The sequence below is a fragment of the Callospermophilus lateralis genome, chromosome 4 (genome assembly GCF_048772815.1).
Source record: "Callospermophilus lateralis isolate mCalLat2 chromosome 4, mCalLat2.hap1, whole genome shotgun sequence".
Taxonomy (NCBI): domain Eukaryota; kingdom Metazoa; phylum Chordata; class Mammalia; order Rodentia; family Sciuridae; genus Callospermophilus; species Callospermophilus lateralis.
In genome coordinates, this window is record NC_135308.1 from 158865875 (window position 1) to 158882546 (window position 16672).

General features: G+C 32.7%; 1 protein-coding gene across 1 annotated transcript in view; it reads right to left on the reverse strand.

Moving 5' to 3' along the window:
• Enthd1 (ENTH domain containing 1) overlaps positions 1 to 13420 on the reverse strand; it is a 109692-nt gene extending 96272 nt beyond the window's left edge. The window contains exon 1 of the mRNA XM_076853329.2: positions 13072 to 13420. Coding sequence (XP_076709444.2) covers positions 13072 to 13420 — 349 coding nt within the window. The remainder of the gene's footprint in view (positions 1 to 13071) is intronic.
• Positions 13421 to 16672: the final 3252 nt, after the last annotated feature.

Below are 16672 nucleotides of genomic sequence, written 5' to 3' on the forward strand. Positions count from 1 at the left end.
TTTGCAAGGTTTTTAAAGAAAATTAACATAAAAGCAAAAAATAAATATTCAGAGACAAAAGAATAGAGAATTTACAGAAATGACATGAATCGTCACATCGAAAATGGTCTCCAAAATAAATAAAAATAAATATATACCTAGAAACATTGTAGAAAGAACAGAAGAATATTTAAGATAAGGAGAAAACCTTTAAAGCTATTAATCCTTTCCTTGAGCCTACAACAGCACACTTGCCATTCTGTCAGCCCATCAGTCATTCAATCAAGACACACTTATTCAACACTTCCAACAAACCAAGTAAAAAAACTAGACACACAAATATAGAAATCTTAGCTCTCCACTCTGTCCAGTGCAGGAGACAGCATGTCAATCAATGATCATAATGGCACTGTGATAAGGACTATAATGGACATGTGGACAAGGTGCTAAGGATGGCAAGGGAGAACCTGCTTACCTCTGAAGACAGCAAAACAGAACTTCCTAGAGAATACTTGGACTGAGCTTTATTTCAGCATTAATATATATTCCAGAAAATAATAATAAAAGAATCAAGGACTAATAGTATTAGCTAACCTTGACTGAGGACTTGTTATGTGCCTGACTCTCAGACATGTTTCTAATCCTCACAACATTCCTCATGGTATTATTAAGTCCATTTTATGAAAGAGAATAGTAAGTTTAGGGTATGAAGGAATGTTCCCAAAGTCATAAGGTCAAGTTAGAAAGTAGAGACTGACTCTGTAAAACTGAGAAATTAATGTTGGATTATATATAGACCTTAATTTCTTTGGCAGGGTAAGCATAATTAAAAGTTCCTTTATTTGACAAGAACCTTAAGAGAATAATTCTGTTGACACAGCACTGGAAATGCTAAACTGGTTACTCTCCCTTTTTTCATTTACTGTATTCTGTCATCTGTTTGAGTACAATAAACAAGGAATATCATGGGGAGCCTAGCCTGTTGGGTGAAGGTCACTTTTTAGTTTAAATAAATTCATGCTTTGCTTCTTGCTATGATGATTATCAGCCCAAACGTTTTTTTAAAAAATGGGAACACAAAACTATCTAAAATATTCAGCTATTTTAAGTAAAAATATTTTGTTTAAATATACAATAATATAACCACAGGCTTATGATAACTCAAAACCTATAACATATGTTTATTAAAGAAAACTATTCGTTCATCAAATGTATTTGTTATAAAAAATTACATTTGCTCACTTAAGCTATAAATGAACTCAGAGGCCTTGTGTGAATCATCCCAACATCAATGAGCTACATTATATTTATTAAACTATCACCACATATAAGGTGGATTCTCTGATGAGAAAATTTTGACTAGCAGTAGAAAAAAATTAAATCTGATTCACTTTGAAGTTAGATTCCTTCCTTCAGTGCATAGCTCCTGCATCATACTGACTAGGAACTTTCATACTTCTCCAAATCCAGTCCTTCTGTAAAAGCAGTGAAACCCTCAAATATTAACTATTTTACCTTAGCCTTGACATGGCTAATCGACATCTGAAGTAACTTATTTTTACATTTTAAAATATTTTCTCTTTCTTCAACTTCTTGCTAGATATCTAGGTTTTGTCTTATGTATTACATTTGCCTTGAAAAAGAAAATCTCAGACATTCATTTTCCTGCTTCCCACCCATGGTTCCCTCTTTGTCTAAAAATTTTCAGGAACCAAATATCTAGTGATTTCTTTTCTCCTATGAGAACCTGAACTCAATTTCCCAATAGATTTTAATAGTTTTAACCTAATATGAATATAAATAAATATCATGCCTTCCATAGTATTTGCCTTTTACCATTTAATTTGTAGCTCTTAACAACGGCTTTAAAAGGCTTAACTATTAGTCCAAGATATTCACTTAAGTGAATAAATAGAAACATGATTGATATGGGCCAATCTCTGAGTTTTGGAGGCCACAAAAGACAAGCAGCATATAAATAAACCAGTCATGAATACAAATACGAAGTACCTAATTTTCTAAATCAGGTGACTGGCGATGACACTGAAAGCCAAAATGGCAGTAATGTTGCCAACACATGCTACTTCTAGTAAAACAGCTTAACATAACTTTTTTTTAAATTTTTATTTTTTGTAGTTGTATATGGACAGAATGCCTTTATTTTATTTATTTATTTTTATTATGCAGTGCTGAGGATTGAACCCAGTGCCTCACATGTGCTAGGCAAATACTCTGCCACTGAGCTACAGCCCCAGCCCTAATATAACTTTTAATATCATTGCAAATTTGTCTTTTTAAAATGTGTCCCCACATTAATTATATATGTGCATATATATAAATAAAATGGCCTATTTAAGTGAAATTAACTGCAATTTCATGACTTATCTAATTAAGACTAAAACAGGACATAAACCTATAATGCACACATTTCCTAGAACCTGAATTAGTTTTAAGAGAATTCCATATTTGTGTAGATAAATAATTGAGGGTATGAAAAAGCTTTCACATTTCATTGGGTATTTTTCAGACAATTTTAATTAAGTTCATTCTAGTAGTTCAATGAAACTTTATTAGGATATTTTTAAGACTCAATTACAAGAGGCTGTTTAGTATAATAATAGAATATAACTAAATAGTATCAGGATATTTTTCTAATTGTGTTCAGGCATTACGGAATAGTGTAACCTTACCTAAATAACTTAATCTCCCTGAGCTCTGCCTCCTCCTATAATTTGGCAGACACCCTTAGACGAAGGGGATATGATCCAACACCCCAAGTGCTGAAACCATGGATAATACCAATTCTATAGTGCTATGTTTAATCCTATATATTACCGATTAAATTAAATTCATAAATTAGTAAAATATTAACAGCAGTAGCTAATAAGTAATGTAATTTATAAATGAGGCACAGTAAGACATTAACAGCACTAATAATAAAAACAGGATAAGCATAACAATATACTGCAATAAAAGTTATTTAAAATTTTACAAATTATTTATTTCTGAAATTTTCTACCCAGTATTTTCAAAGTTGACCACAGGTTAACTAAAATTATGGAAAGTGAAACCACAGATAAGGGAAAATACTATACCCTTCTTTTTCCTAAGATTGTTTTAAGGATCCAGTGAGATCTTATAAATGTCAATACTCTTGTATTAAAATCTAATAATGCTCAAACAACTGGATACCATATGGAAAAAAATGAACTCTATTTCTATATTACAATATTCACAAAAACTTAATTCTAGATAAATCAAAAACCAAACAATTCCTAGAAGAAAACAGAAAAATATCTTCCTTTGGATAGGCACAAAAGGCATTAACAATAAAAGAAGAAATAAAATAGACTGCATCAAAACTCAAACTATTTTTAACCTTTTATCCTCCTACAATGGACCTTGCAAAGCCTGTCTGGAGTTCTAATAAGGGAGTTTCAGTCAACTGAAATCAGTACTCCTCTTCTAGAGAAAGTCATCCTCTTCAATCAAGCACCCATCTTGGTTGAACAGGAGGAACACACAGGAAAAGATGAGGAAGAAGGAGACACTACCTTGTCAGCAGATGAGTTGAATAAATCCTGGCCATCAATGGGGTAACAACAGATTGCATCCAAAATTACAAACATCCACTCATAAAAAAGACCACAATAAACAACTAAAAAGACAATCTGCAGACTTGGATAAAACACTGATAACCCATCTATCTGACAAAATTCATCTGCAGAATGAATAAAGACTTCCCACAAATCAATAATAAAGTGGCAAGAAATAAAAAGAAAAAATAGGCAAAATACTTGACAAGCCATATAGTCAAAAATCATATGAAAAGAGGCTCAACAATCTTTCAAGGAAATTCAAATTAAGACCAAATGGAAACATCATATCTCCAAAAAAATGGCTAAATTTAAAAAAATAACATTACCAAATGTTGGCAAAGATGTGAAAAACAAATTCTCATAACCTGATGGCAGGAGTGTAAAATGGTAAAACCATTTAAGAAATGCTTTGGATAAATCTCAAAAACAGTATTTGAAAGAAAGAAGCCAGAAACTAAAGAATGCATACTGCATGCTTCCATTTACATAAATTTCAAAAACAAATGTAAACTAATCTATATGGTTAAAGAAATCAGAAAAGCAGTTGCCTCTGGAAAGAGTGGAGGATTGACAGGAGAGGGTAATAAAAAACTTAACAGCATGATTGGAAATATTCTTTATCTTGATATGGTGATGGTTACACTTATCAAAATTCATCATATGTAAATTACATATCAGTAGGTACTATTAACATTAAAGTTTTTAAAATAGCAAAGAGATGGAAATTTTATTAGTCAATTATAAATTTATATTTTTATCTTTTTAAAAAAGTCAATTGCTATAAATTTGCTAAAGGTATAAAAATATCAAGGAATTAATCATCCATTAATCAAATTGATACCAGACAAAACCAAGTACTAGAAACACTATTTTTGCCCCTGAGAAATTTCATTTTGTAAAGTGTATTAGTCAGCTTTTCATCACTGTGACCAAAAGACCTGACAAAAACAATGTACAGAATTAAGTTTATTTTGGCTCACAGTTTCAGAGGTTCAGTCCATGGTCCAACTCCATAGCTCTAGGCCAAAGTTAAGGCAGAATGTCATGGCAGAAGGGAGTGGCAGAGGAAAGCTGTTCAGTTACTGACATCCAGGAAAGCAGAAAGACCTTAAGTGTAAGGAGCCAGGGATAATATAATCCCCAAGGGCATGTACCCTGTGACCTACTTCCTACAATAACACCCTACCTGCCTACAGTTACCACCTCATTAATCCATTCAAATTATCAATCCATCAAATAGATCAATCCACTGATTATGTTATAGCTTTCATTCTCTCTCTCTCTATATATATATATATATAAAATCATTTCACTTCTGAACATTTCTGCATTGTCTCACACATGAGCTTTTGGGGAACACCTTATATCCAAACCATAACACAAAGAAGTAAAAACATGGTCATAAATGGGCCATAACAGAGGTTCATAGACACTGTGACCATACTAGAGAGAATGTTATACTACCTCAGAATGTCAGTAAGATTCAGGAATATCAATGGAGCCTAAACCCTCTGAGGTAATATGGTACCCATTCTCATGAGGCTGAGCTAAAATTGCTGGGTGCTACCCTATGATAAAAGAAACTGGTTCAGATTTGCTGGCTGTGTCTAGATGGTCCCAGTGGATCAAGAAATGAGACCCAACTATATCATGTCTAAAAGAAACCCATTTTAAGATATGAAAAATTGTGCTCTACATGTGTAATATGAATTGTAATGCATCCTGCTGTCATATATAACAAATCAAAATAAAAAAAATTTTAAAAGAATTACAATGAAGTACCCACATTCATTGAAAACAAACATAAGGGGCTAGGCGTACCACATACAGCTAGAGCTCTGAGTTTGATCCTCAGCACTACAAAAATAAATAAATAATAAAAAAATTAATTAAATAAGTAAAAAAAGGAAACCCATTTTAATATAAAGATACACACAGATTAAAAGTAAATGGATAGAGAAAGTTATACCACATGAAAACTAATCAAAATAAAGTAGGAATAGTTACATTAATTTAGACACAATAGACATCATACCAAGGAAAGTTATCAGGAACAAAGAGAAGCACTAAATAATAATCAAGTGGGCAATTCTCCAAGAAGACATAGCAATCCTTAATGTACCTAACAAGAGAATATCAAAATCCACAAGGCAAAAACTGATGAAAATGAAAAGAGAAACAGATGAATACACTATTATAGTTGGAGACTTCAATACCCCTCTATCAGAAATGCACAAATCCAAAAGGCAGAAAAATCAGTGAAGACATAGTTGGACTCATCATCAATCAACTGGATATACAGGTACTTATAGACTACTTCATTCAATAGTAGATTACACATCCTTCTCAAACTTAAGTGGAACATTCACCCTGATAGACCACATTCTGAGTCATAAAAAAATGCCTTAACAAAGAATAGAAAATACAATGTCTGCTTTCAGACCACAATAGAATTAAACTAGATATCAATAACAGAAAGATAATTTAAAAATCCAAAAATATTTGGAGATTAAGCAACACATTTCTAAATGATACATGAGTTTAAAAAAAATCTCAAGACAAATTTTATAATACTTTGAAATGAAAATAAAGACAATTTATCAATTGTGGAATGTAGCAAAAGTAGTGCTGGGAAGAAAGTTTACAGCATGTGAATACACATGTTAGAAAAGATAAAAATATAAAATGAATCATCTAAACTTCTACCTTAGGAAACCAGAAAAAGGACTAATTTAAACAAAAGCAAGCATTAGAAAATAAATAATAAATCATGTCAAAATAAACCCTACTGTTATGAATAATCATAATGCACTGATTGATGCATTTAAAAAAACAAGTTAAAAAATTAGAGCAGAAATCAGTGACACTGAAAACAAGAAACCCAAAGAGAAAAATCAATGAAACCAAAAGTTGGTTCATTTGAGAAAACAATAAAAGCAGTAAGTCAGGCTAAGAAAGAAAGAAGATACTAATTTCTAATATAAGAAATGAAAGGGGAGACAACAATATAGAGCATTAAAGGACAATTAAATGCCCAATAAAGGAATAATATGCATAACACTGTGCTCATAAATTTGATAACCTAGATGAAATGGACCAATTACTTAAAAAATACTATGAGTTAAAACTCACACAAGAAGAAATAAGATGATATGAATAGGTCTACACTTATTAAAGAAATAGAATCAATAATTAATTACCTCCTAAAACAGAAAGCACTTAGCTCAGATGGATTTACTAGTGAATGCTACCAAACATTTAAGGATGAAATTTAGAATTCTCTTCAATCTTTCAGAAGATAGAATATCTCCTAACTCATTCTTATGAAACCAGTATCACCCTACTACAAAAACACTGAAAGAAAACTACACACCAATCTCTCTCATGAATAAAAAGAAAATCCTCAACAAAAATATTAGCAAACCAAACCCCAAAATACATAAAAAGAATTATATACCATCACCGAATAGGATTTACTCCAGATATGCAAGCCTAGTTCAATAGATGTTACCCATCAAATCAACAAAAGAAGGAAAGTCACATGACAATATCAGGAGATAGAGAGGACAAGACTATCTATGTAGCAAATTCAAAAGAATCAAAAACAACAACTAAAAAAATCCTGGAGCAAAAAAATGAATATAGCAGGGTTATAACACACAGATTAAAACCAAAGAAAAGTCAGTCACTTTCCTATATGCCAGCAATGAATATCTGGAATTTGAAATTAAAAACACAATAGCAGTAACAATAACATTCAAAAAATGAATAACTTAGGTATAAACCCAACAATATGTACAGTCTATCTGAAAAAAAGTACAAAATTTTTGCTGAATAAAATGAAAGAACTAAGAGATGGATGTCAGCAAGATGGTGGAACAGGACTTTCCAGTGCTATTCCCCCACAAAACAAGTCAAACAATTATCCACACACAAAAATACATTCACAAGAGCTTAGGAGAGAGACAGGTCCAAACCTGAGGATCCAGTTTCCAGACTTGCCCACCTGCTAACCCACATACCAGGCCAACCTACCCAAAAATTCCAGCAGCAAGCCTGCCCTTGGACCACATCAGATAGCCCGACCAAACAAAACCAGTCTGTAGATTGGAATAAGTCACTACTTCTTCAAAAAATGCAGTCATCAACATAGAGCTACACAAAAAAGGGAAAAAAATAAAAGAAAGTATATCACCACCAATGGAAATCAAAGAAAAACTAAACAAATGAAGAGATTCTATGTTCATGGAAAAGACTCAATATAATCAAAATGTCTTCCCAACTTGCTTTATAGATACAATGCATTTCCAGTCAAAATTCCAGCAATTATTTTGTGCACATGGACAATGATTCTAAAGCTTATATGGAAAGGCAAAGGACACAAATAGCCAATACAAAACTGAAGAAGAACAAAGTTAGAAGACTGACACTATTCAACTTCAAGACATAATATAGTTACAATAGTCAAGACAGTGAGGTATCAGTTAAACACTAGACAAATCCACAGATCAGAATGTAAAGTCTATTGCATAATCAACAAAAAAACATACTATGTTTCTGTTGACATTTTTATTTCTGTCTTGGTACTAACCAATCATCAGGAGTGTTCACAAAGTCCAGCATACTGTATTTCAGCTTACTATTTTTTTGGTCCTAAGCTCAAATGTTACAGAATCTGAAAGACCTTTATTTGGATTTAAACAGATCCAATTGTACCATACTCTGTACACATAAAAGGTATAAATGCATAAATACATTTGTCTTTGTATTATAAGTTTATCTATTTTATCTCTCAAAACAGTTCATAAGCTCTTTAGAGCAGGGGCTAGCTTCTCTTCTACTCTATAAAAAACATCAGAGCTCTTAGTACAGTGATAAAATAGCTACTCTATATATTACAAAGAGAATGGGTCTTTTCAACCTGTTCCTAGGCATGCAAAATTTTAGTTTATTTTTTAAAATAAACTTAATCCTCATGAAAGTTGATGCCTTTTTCAGGATGAAACAGTATACACGATCAAAACTCTTGAAGATTTTTCCTATTTCATCATTAGGCCTCAAACATGACCTAAAATAAACAATTAAAAATAGAATATACATATGACCAACTGTGATTTATGCTAGGAATGGAAGGTTGGTTCACATGCAAAATAAATCAATGTGATATGCCATATTGATAGAATTAAGGGAATTTTTTAAAAACATGATCATCTCAATAGATGCAGAAGAAGCATTTGACATAAGTGAACATGCTTTAAGGATTAAAAAAAAAAAAAAAACTCAACCAAGAATAGAAGAAAACTTCCTCAACCTGATAAAGAACATTTATAATAAACCTACAGCTAACATTATATTTAATAACTGCAAGCTTTCTTCCTAAAAGCAGGAACAAGTCAGGAATGTCTACTATCACACCATTCTTAGTCAAGACAATTAGGCAAGAAAAAAGAATAGGAGGCATCCAGTTTGGAAAGGAAGAAGTAAAAGTCTGCTGTATATCACATGATTTTGTATATAGTAAATCCTAAGGAATCTACCAAAAAAAAAAAAACAAAAAAAAGAAAAAAAAAACTATTAAACTAACAAACTAGTTCAGCAAACAGGATACAAGATCAACCTACAAAAGTTGATAGATCATAGGCTGGAGTTGTGACTCAGCAGTAGAAACACTTGACTAGCACACATGAGGCACTGGATTTGATCCCTAGCACCACAATAAAAAAAAATTAAAAAATAAAGGTACTGTGTGTCCATCTACAGCTAAAAAAAAGGTTGGCAGATCAGCATACTTCTGTATACTAGCAATGAACAATCTAAAACTGAAACTAGGAAAATAATTCCATTTATAATAGCATCAAAAAGAATCAAATACTTAGAAATAACAAAAAGAAAGGATAAGATTCATACACTGAAAACTACACAGCACTATTTAAAGAAATAAAAGAAGACCTAAATAAAAAGAAAGACATACTGTGTTCATGGATTGGAGAAATTCGTGTTAAGATGGCTGCATCTCCCAAGTTGGATCTACAGAAAAAGATCCAATGAAATCCCAATCAAAATTCCAGCTGTCTTTTGATTTTTTTTCAAGAGAAACTAATGGGCTGATGCTAAACTTCATAAGGTAATGCAAAGGACTCAGAATAAACAAAACAATATTGAAAAAGAAGAAAGTTGAAGGACTCCTATGCTTGATTTCAAAACTTAAAAAAGCTACAGTAATTACAACAGTGAAGTACTGGCATAAGAACGGACATACAGATCAGTGAAACAATTTAAAGGTATAGAAACAAACCCCAACATCTATGACTGGCTAATTTTCACAAGGATGCCAATATAACTAAATAGTTATACCAATACATGCAAAAGAATAAAATTAGCTCTCTACCTCATATCATCCAGAAAAGCAATTGAAAAGGAATTCAAGAACTAAATGAAAAAGTTAAAACTATAGAACTTTTAAGGAAAATATAGGTATAACTCTCCATAACCCTGGACTTGACAATGGTTTCTTATTGATGATACCTAAGGTAGAAGCAACCAAAGAAAAATTGGACATCGTTGAAATTTAAAACTTTTGTGCAAGAGAATATATCAAGAAAGTGGAAAAAAAAAAACCTACAGAAGAGCAGAATATATTTGGGAATTGCCTGATAACAATATTGTATCTAGAATATATAAAGAAATTTCAAGACTCTAATAAAAGAACAAACTGTTTAAAATAAGCAAAAGATTTGAATAGACATTTCCAAAGACAACATACAAACTGCCAGCAAGGATATGAAAATATCCCCAACATCATTATTCTTTAAGGAAATTTAAATCAAAACCACAGTGAAATATTTCACACCCAACAGAATAACTAGAATGATAATTTTTAAATGGATAAGTGTTTACAAGGATATAGAAAAATTGGAGCCCTCTTATATTATTGATAGGAACGTTGAATAGTGCAGCCACTATAGAAAGAGAGCTGTTCCTCAAAAAGCTAAACACTGAATTACACATGATCCAGCAATTTCACTACTAAACTATATACCCAAAAGAACTGAAAGCAGGGACTTGAACTTTTACACCTGAACTCCAGTGTTCACTGAGGCACTATTCACAATAGCTAAAAAGTAGAAACAACCCAAGAGTTTGTCGATAGATGAACATGGTTTTAAAATGTGGCACATACATACAATAGAATATTATCCAACCACAAAAGGAATAAAGTTCCATTACATTCTCAACATCAATGAGCTTTGAGGACATTTTGCTAAGTGAAATAAATCATACAAAAATGAACAAATACTGTATAATTCTAGTTGTATGAGGTACCTAGAGGCAAATTTAGGGACAGAAAGTAAATTAGGGGCTTGGTAGAATGGGATTGGAGAGTTATTGCTTAGAGGTTACAGAGTTTCTGTTTAAGGCTATAAGAAGTTTTGGAAATAGTGTGATGGTTGCATAACACTGTGAATATACTTAATGCCACCAAACTGCACACTTAAAAAGGCAAACTTTACATTATGTATCTTTTATCATGATATTTTAAAATAATGTAATATACCAAGAACCATATAATGTACACATTAAATGGGTGATTTGTATGATATGTGAATTGTATCTCAATAAGCTGTTCTTATAAAAAGAAGGAAGAATAAAAAGAAATGAGATCTCCAGCTATGAAAAGACAGAGAAATCAAATGCATATTGCTAAGTGAAAGAAATAAGTCTGGGGGCTGGGGATGTGGCTCAAGTGGTAGTGCGCTCGACTGGCGTGCATGCGGCCCGGGTTTGATCCTTAGCACCACATACAAACAAAGATGTTGTGTCCACAGAAAACTAAAAAATAAATATTAAAAAATTCAAAAAAATTTAAAAAAAGAAAAGAAATAAATCTGAAAATGCTACACACTTTGATTCTAACTTTATGGTTCTGGAAAAGGCAAAAGCATAAAGACCAGTGGTTTCCTGGGGCTCAGGAGGTCATGAATGAGTGAATCACAGGGCATTTTTAGGTCAGTAAAACTATTCTGTATGATACTGAATGGTGGGACACAGGACATCAGGCATTTTTCAAAGCATGTAGAACTGTATAACAAATAGAGTGAACTCTCACATAAAATATGAACTTTAGGGGCTGGAGTTGTAGCCCCCTCAGAAGTAGAGGGCTTGCCTAGCATGTGTGAACCACTGGGTTCAATCCTCAGCACAACATATAAATATAAAAATAAAATAAAGATATTGTGTCCATCTACAACTAAAAATATTTTTTAAATATGAACTTTAGTTAATAACATCAATACTGGCTTATCAACTGTTAAAAAATGTAACACTATTGCAAGATGTTACTAGTAAGAGAAATCATTGATGGGGGGGAAGGGGTATGCAGAAACTGTACTTTCTGCATAATTTTTCCAGAACATAATTTTTCAAACTGCCCTTTAAAAAAATATCTATTTTTAAATGCACACTTAACACAGACTGCACTACATTTTATCTTCTCATGATTCATAAGATTATTCATTTTAAACACAAATTATAATTTTACATTAAATGGAGAGGAAATGCTGATTCTTCTGCCATAGTACAATATCAGACACTACTGAATCATCTGAATATTCTATACATCCTTCCCTATTTCACCTCCTCTTCCACCCCGAAAAGAATTATTTTATGACCTAAATTTCTGTATTCATATAAATACCTCCATCTAGATGGATTTTGTAGATTCCAGCATCTTTGGAAACATTTTTAATTTATGACTAAATTCCATCTAATTATAATTATGAATTACAGTGACATTATTAATACCAAATTGCCATGCTTCCTGTTTTATTCATTTTCTGTGAGGTAGCATTTTATCAGAAACCTAAGTGTATCGATTTTACACATCTTTTTGAAAAAAATTTGTTATTCTCTAAGGCACTTTAAGAATCAAACTAAAACCATTAACTTGAGAAAAAGTAGATGGTACATTTAAGAACAACTTTTCCGCAAGGTGCAGTGGCACTCACCTGTAATCCCAGAGACTTGGGAGACTGAGGCAGAAAGAATGCAAGTTCAAAGTCAGCCAAGGCAATTTAATGAGAACTTTCTCAAAATAAAAAGGGATAGATGATGGAGCTCAGTGGTAGAGTGCCCCTGCAGTCAATCCACAGTATTGAAACAAACAAACAAACAAATAATAAATGAATAAATAAATGAATGAATGAATGCCAGGCATATAGCAAATGCCTACAATTCCAGCTTCTCAGGAGGCTAAGGCAGAAGGATTGCAAGTTCAAAGCCAGCCTGGATAATTTAACAAGATCGTGTCTCAAAAAGGGCTGGGAATAGAGTTCAATGGTAAAGCACCTCTGGGTACAATTCCCAGTACCACAAAAAAAAAAAAAAAAAAATTTAATTAAAACAAAAAAGAACTTTTTCCCAGTTCCTGTTTTAAAATGATCCCTCCCAAACTCCTATCTTTACTGTTATACTGTATAACTTCTTTAATTGTTACCTTGATCTTTTCCAGCTTCATCTATGTGTTGAAAGTCTTTTAGCATATGAAGATTACAGAACCCCTCTCTGCAATGATGAATAACTTTCTTTGATCCGTTCTTGATGAGATAATCCATTAGGGTAAGGGATTTATACACATGACGCCAGTTCTTCCCATGGTCACTGAGTCTCTGCCATAGCATATTCATAATCTCCGAGAGAGAAATTGTGTTGAAAGTCAAATCACTGATATCCAACATCAGAGAACTAGAGGGACCCCAAGGGTCATTAGAAGTTGCTTCCCTGACTTTTATTTCAGCATCTGAGTAATTTTTCATGAAGTTTTTCATTTGCCTCCTGAATGCCATAGGTAGGACAAGTTTGAAGGTGAAAAGGGGGGTGGGGGGTGAGAGCAATGGAACAGGAATTTGTGTTACTGGTTTATAAAACTCTTGACAAGTAGTTCTGCTGCTCCCAAATACAAATGATTAATCTCCATGTTGATAAAGTATCAATTTCCTACAAGAAAAGCAAAAAAAATATGTAAGTTAAATATTCTTTAAAATATTCTACGGAAGACCAGGCCAATCTGAAAAATCTAGGTTGTTTCTAAATCAGTCTGCTCACTTTACATCAATCACAATGGAGGGTATACCACATTAATGTTCCCAAGATAGATACAGGAATATCCTTCATAAGAGATTGGCCTATATTATTTAAAGAAATAAAGACTGTCTTTCTACTCCTAAAAGTTCTTGTGGAAAATATCATTTAACCTCTTTAGTCAGAAATATAATTATTATAAAGCATTACATGAGTAGTAGACAAATTAGTGTAAGAAATGGAATTTGCTCTCTGACATCTCTTGCTTAATATATGTTGCCATGTATAAAAATATTATGTCCTGAAAGCAATTAAAATGGTGGTGAAAACTAAGAATCTCCTAGGGGTGCTATAACTGTGTTCTTTTCAGAACTATAAGTCATCACAATCTGATCTAAATATGGCCTGTTTTCTTGTTAATCTAAAAGAAAGGAGAATCAACTACTAAGACAAATACTTGTACCTCTGTGGACTACACAGCCAATTCATAGTACCCTAAAACCAATGTTTTTGTCCAGATAAGCTAGTAAATTAGAGTAAAAGGTTAAGTTGATCTTTACTCACCTTAAAAGTATGGGTTTGGAATTAAACAGTGTGTAAATAATGTAAAGATTTTCTTAAAGCCTGGAGTAATCAGCATGTATCTAACAGATCGCAAATAAGTGCATATAAAGAGAAACTCATGTAGGTTGATGCAAAAAACACATTAAAACTTAAAAGGGTCCCAGCTACTTGGGACGCCGAGGCAGGAGGATTATGAGTTTGAGCCCAACCTGGGCAACATAGCAAGATCCTGACTCAAAACAAAACAAAAACTTTGGGGCTGTGTGCAGCCCCAAAACTTTACATGATTCTCGTGAATTATCAATTCACAATTTACACGAAATCATTCCCTTTCCTCTTCCATTACTCTGCATTAAGGTGAGTCAGTCAGTTTGCAATTTCTCCTGTGATTTACCACTTATGGCTTCCAAGATAGTGTGCCAAACTGATTTCAAGCCCTGATAAGTGAACAAACCCACGGCAGTCTAGACAAATCTATAATCCTATTTTATTCGAGAAACTGCCAACATACAAAAGAAAAAAATGCTGAAATCCATAACTACTATTATTTTTAGTTTTATTTCCCCTCCCTTTACCTTTGCAGTTACTAGCTCAGGCCTGATTAATTTCTGTGTATTGAAGGCAGGCATAAATTTTCAGAAGCATCCTAAATGAACTATCATTTCTTTTTTAAAGACATAAAGATGTAAAAATGCAACATAACCTCAAGTAAGCAAGACAGAAAAGGTTATTGGTTTACTTAGGACTTCTCAGAAAAACTACCATCGACCCTAGAAAGAAAAACACAAAAGCATTTCTATAACTTCATGATTTTCTCATTTGCACTTCAAAAATAGGTATGTTTATTGGACTCCCCCATGCAGTAAAAACTGATTTATAATGCTCCAATAAGCTATTAAAGCAGGACACAGTAGCATATACCTAAAATACCAGCAACATGGGAGGCTGAGGCAGGAGGATCACAAGTTCAAGGCCAGCACTGGCAATTTACTGAGAACGTGTCCCAAAATAAAAAGGACTGGAGATGTAACTCAATGATAAAGTGCCCCTGGGTTCAATCCCAAGTACTAAAATAAACAAATAAAAATAAGCTATTAAAATTTTCAATTTCTACTGTTCCTTTTTACCCTCTACCAAACTCACTCAATGCAGAGATTCACTATGACATTGGCTTAGAGAAACAAATATTGATCTGTTTCTTTACAAGTCTATTAAAAAGAAACTGTTAGACTGCTGGAATTGAACAACAGCTGTAAAATATTTTTTATAGCTACCTATCTTCATTTTGGAACAATCTTAATTTTTAGGTTTTCTTATATTCTCTAATCTGTATTAAGTTCTTTGAAGTGCTTTTTTAAATAAATTTTCTGCCCCAGAAAAATAGCAAAATAATAGGCTCAGAATTCAAAATAAAAGTTTGAAATAGACATATGTGACAACATACCATAATCAAATATTCTCCCAATTATTAGAAAAACGACAAAGAAAAAGTCTGGATAGGTAAATTAATATCGGGGCTGGGGATGTGGCTCAAGCAGTAGTGCGCTCGCCTAGCATGCATGTGACCCGGGTTCGATCCTCAGCACCACATACAAACAAAGATGTTGTGTCCGCCGAAAACTAAAAAATAAATATTAAAAAATTCTCTCGCTCTCTCTAAAAAAAAATTTAATTAATTAATTAATATCACTTACTTATGTGCAGTGACATTAACATAAAATATAGAAGATACCATCAAATTATTAGTGTTTTTTCAGACTAATATGAATTTCAATCAATTGGTATTAGTTGTAAATTATGTCAGTTTATTATGTTTTAGACACGTGACTAGACAAATGCTATTTACTCACATCATCAAATAACCTTAAGATTATAATTAGTCATAGGCTGTATAATGTTTCAGTTAATGATGAACTACATATATAACCATGGTCCCACAAGATTAACTTGCCTAGTGACATTATAACCACTTAGATTCTATAATATCTATGCAATGACAAAAATCAATTAATGGTGTTATTTCCCAGAAAGTATCCATATCATTAAGCATCACATGATTGTAAAGTTATGACATCTGAATCAGAATTAGTGTCAAGAAGGCAAATTTCCATATTTGATTCTCAGTTGTCTGGCTATTCACATCATTATAATGTTGAGAAATAGTGGGAAGAAGGAATTTCATGTCACAAATTTGTGTCATCTTCTCTGAGAAGCCTTCACTGACCTCACTAACTTAGGTCACCCTATCACATTCTCTACAGCAGCAGGTTAATTTCCTTCATACCAGTTAGAATGATTTGTACTAACCTATTTGTTATTGCTGTTAGTTGCCTTTCTTCACTACCAGACTAGAAGCTTCTTGAGAGCAGAGCCCTTGACCTACTTATTTACTCCTTTAATCCTAGATCTACCAGACACCTAGCAACAGAAGGTACTCAAGAAATGTGTGATGA